Here is a 4160-nt window from a genome sequence, read left to right as displayed (position 1 = left end):
CCTATTTCAGATTCAGTCTTCCCAGCCTGGTGGAGGTCTACAATTTTGGTCTTGGCCATGGTGGAGTTTGGAGTGTGACTGTTTGAGGTTGTGGACAGGTGTCTTTTATACTGATAACAAGTTCAAACAGATGCCATTAATACAGGTAACGAGTGGAGGACAGAGGAGCCTCTTAAAGAAGAAGTTACAGGTCTGTGAGAGCCAGAAATCTTGCTTGTTTGTAGGTGACTAAATACTTATTTTACCGAGGAATTTACCAATTAATTCTTTAAAAATCCTACAATGTGATTTTCTGGATTTTTTTTCTCATTTTGTCTCTCATAGTTGAGGTATACCTATGATGAAAATTACAGGCCTCTCTCATCTTTTTAAGTGGGAGAACTTGCACAATTGGTGGCTGACTAAATACTTTTTTGCCCCACTGTATGTCGCAAAGTCCCATAATTTAACAATGTTTTACAAAACGTATAGGTAGGAAAAATATGACTCACCAATACTCATACTGTTCCTTCCCTAAAAGAAGCATTTGATACAAATGAACAACATTGCAAATAACCAAGATAAGGTAGACATTCTCAGATAATTTTTACTGAAAGATCATCATACCTCTGTGAAAACTTTAGTGACGTCACTGTATACGGTGTAGAGTTTCCCCAGCGCTGCACATCTGATCTCATACTCAGTTTCTGCTCTTAGATTAGTCAGAGTAACTGTGTGTTGATTCTTCATCACAGGTTTAGATTTCCAGACCGAGTCCTGCTTCAGTTTATAGAGTAATCTCAGCTCCACTGTAGCAGAACACACTGGAGGAACCTTCAGAACCATCGTGTTTTCTGTGATCTCTTCAGTGACTGGAGAGACTGGTTTCGATGGAGGAATAAAGCAAACAGCTTCATCACATTCACTTTCATACAGCAGAATACAGGAGCCAGGATTATTCTTCATCTCTCTTGAGGACACAATGAACTTGGCTGGTTTACAGTCTTCTGAATTGATCAAGTTCTTAAATATCTTTAAGTTGCTCTTCATGCTCTTTTGGATCTCAGGACTGAGCCAAGACTTTTGCTCTGAATCAGGGCAGTTCACATCATTTTCTCCTTTTGCTGAAGGATTCAGATAGGTGGTTTGTTTAGGAAGAAGCACGTCTGTCCAGTCCAATGATGTGAACGTGTAACAGACCAGATTTCCAACCTCCAGATCCATCCAGATGACATCTAGATTGACTTCTACCTGTGCACCAGCATTCTTCAGCTGTCTGAGGACTGATTTAATGATCTCAGACTCTCTTTCTCGCTCTTTCAGCCATTCTGCCAGGTCTTGTCCTCTGAATGGAGATTTATTATGTTCTTTTAGAAGATCATTCAGCTCAGTTTCCTTCATCACGTCTCCACGGATGTTTGGCAGCAGAGAGCCGAGTTTCTTCATGAGCTTCAGTTTGTACGTATAGCAGTTTTGCTTCATTTGCTGTATTTTACTCTGAAATTCAGCAAAAGTCAAGGCAGGTGAGTCTTTCAGAAGGTCACTGCATTTCATCTCAGCTGTATTTAAACTCTCAATCACTGATTCAGTCGCCGTGATTAGATCCATGCTGATGTCTTTCTGAAGTTTTGAAGCTTTCGAGTGAAGTTTGTCCAGAGGATAAAGCCAAACTCTCAGAGGAACCGCCAGCTCTTTCTTTTCTCCCAGCAGTTTTGGAAGATCAGTGAAAACCTTCAGCACATCTTCAAAAGAGGTCGGTTTTGACGGTAACTGGAAATCACCGTAAAACGTGCATGTGAATTTCTGGACTGCATTCTTCTGCACGTCATTCATCTTCAGACTGACGTTTATATCTACTGAAATGAATTTGAGTGCATCAAGGGCTGCGTTTACTTCTCCGTCTACTGTACTTTTGTTCTCATCTGCTGACACTTCTCTGTCAAACACAAAGCAGGCGTTTGCTCCATACAGCACTGCTGTCACCACGTGTGTCGCTGCATCGTTATCAAACACATCACGATAAACTATATTTTCAGAAGCCAAGTGGTTCATGGTCAGTTCTTCAAACCTGCTGGTGGAGTGATAATGCAGCGTCAGTCTCTGCTGTCTGAAAGACTTCTTGGTGTCGTTGAGATATTTGGCTGCTCCTGTCACATTGACCAGTCCACCTAAAAGACTGAGTTTCAGAGAGCCGTCGATGTTCAGTAAGGTGGATTTGTCCTCAATGGAGTCTGAAGCAGAGACTTTGAAATCAGTGTCAATTTGGGGACGGGTTCGTAAGCTCTCCTGGAGCTTCTCTGGATGCCACAGTGTGATTCCTGTGATAGAAATAAGAAGGAAAATGTATGTCTATAGACACAACACTGATCAGTGTGCTTTTGATATGACTTTTCTGCTGTAAAACTCATGCTTTCTGATGTTTTTAATATTTAAAAATGAAATAAAATAGTTTATGTGATGCATGGGTTTATTAGTGTCACTTTCCCAACAGTATTGCGACAGTCGAGCATGATCAGTCACTTTTGAGATATGAGTTTATATATAATTGTCCTCTGCCACTTACAGCAATGATGAAAATGAGGAAAATGAGGAAAATGATGCATAGAAAAACCTACAAGGAATTGTCAGCATTATGACCAACTCTAATTCACTGATAATCATTCATTGTGTTCATGACATGATGCATTTATTTAATTATACTTCTAAATTGTACAGGCTACAACACTTCTTCACTCTAGAATGTTAGTTTTATAATAACAAGAAAATTCCTTGTCAAAAAAGGCAGCTTAATTTAATTTGTCATCAGATTTTAAAAGTTAAACTTGCTACACATCACTGCCATCATGCTCTGAGCACATAACTGGGTTCAGTATCATCGACTGGAGTCATTCGTTAAATGATCATTTCTCAGTGATGACGTTATGCGATGGATACTGAAGGTGAACAGTAGTGTTAGTGTTGTGCTACCTGGTATGAGAGCATCTTTCCTGCAGTCATACAGCATGCCCAGCTGGAAGGGTCTTCCTAGAGCTGCTGTCTCAATCACATTCACTCCCACTGTATCCATACTAAACACACTAAACACACCAAAATACACCAGTTACTGATGCAACACATTTAGTTTTTAGTATTGCTTTTCAGAATACAATGGCTAAAGGGATTTGACTCAGAAAAATAAAAAAAATAAAAAATAAACTATCACCAGCCTGTTTGCTGATAATGAATTCTGTTCTGCTGGAGGCTTTATAGTTCTCACAGACCGAGGTGTTTTCATATGTCATCTAAAGAAAGTTGTACTAGTATATTTGATAATTGTGTATTTGTATTGAGTAGTTGACAGTAATTATATTGTCAAGAGTGGAAGATCATTTTATTAATGTATTAGCAGTTTAATTTCTCTCAATTCAGCACAGTAAATATAACTTAGCATTCTTAATCATAAACTGAAACCTTCAGTTCTAAACTTTGTCCAATCTTTCTTTTTTAACTGTAATATTTTTCGTAGCCTACCTGTACACTGGAGTTTCCTGTGAGGTGGAGACTGAACTCAATGTTCACCTTTCACACGTCAGGAACCTGTCAGTCTAGAAACAGAGGGGTGGCGAGGCCAGACATTTTCGAGTGAGTGGACCTCGGTTAAATATACACTACAGTGATACATATATATATATACAGTATATACATATTGTGTTATATATATATAGTATATATATATAGTGTATATATATATATATATATATATATATATATATATATATATATATATATTTAAAGTAACAATGCAATGCAATACATAATATAATATTATTGATATCAATAATATGACAATATCTGTAGTCAATATTGATTAAATTGGAGGGGGAAATCCTGCCCATGCCGCATCTAGGAAAAAGATGATAAAAGCACTTATGTTCATCTACTGTAGTAGTATTGAATAATAACAACAAACAACATCTTCATCAAACGAAAAAGATTACCTTAGATAAAGTCTGATTAATATACAGTACCAGTCAAAAGTTTGGACCCATTACTATTTTTAATGTTTTTGAGAAAAATGTCTTATGCTCATTATGCTTGCATTTATTTGATCAAAAATACAGGGGAAAAAACAGTAATATTCAGCAAGGAAGTGTTAAATAGATAAAAAGTGATAGTAAAGACATATTTTTATAAAAGATTTA

At 37.3% G+C, this 4160-nt stretch overlaps 1 protein-coding gene across 1 annotated transcript in view; it reads right to left on the bottom strand.

Annotated features, from left to right (window-relative positions):
• LOC107576527 (uncharacterized) overlaps window positions 1-3564 on the bottom strand; it is a 13306-nt gene extending 9742 nt beyond the window's left edge. The window contains exons 1-4 of the mRNA XM_016262693.1: window positions 3490-3564; window positions 2947-3047; window positions 607-2297; window positions 492-513 (exon numbers count right to left, since the gene is read on the bottom strand). Of these exons, the coding sequence (XP_016118179.1) occupies window positions 492-513; window positions 607-2297; window positions 2947-3046 (1813 nt within the window). The 5' untranslated portion in view covers window position 3047; window positions 3490-3564. The remainder of the gene's footprint in view (window positions 1-491; window positions 514-606; window positions 2298-2946; window positions 3048-3489) is intronic.
• Window positions 3565-4160: the final 596 nt, after the last annotated feature.

This window comes from Sinocyclocheilus grahami, unplaced genomic scaffold (genome assembly GCF_001515645.1).
Source record: "Sinocyclocheilus grahami isolate Dianchi unplaced genomic scaffold, SAMN03320097.WGS_v1.1 scaffold3876.1, whole genome shotgun sequence".
NCBI classification, from domain to species: Eukaryota; Metazoa; Chordata; class Actinopteri; order Cypriniformes; family Cyprinidae; genus Sinocyclocheilus; species Sinocyclocheilus grahami.
The sequence above is the reverse complement of the archived record's forward strand: the minus strand, read 5'-3'. Positions and strand labels throughout refer to the sequence as shown.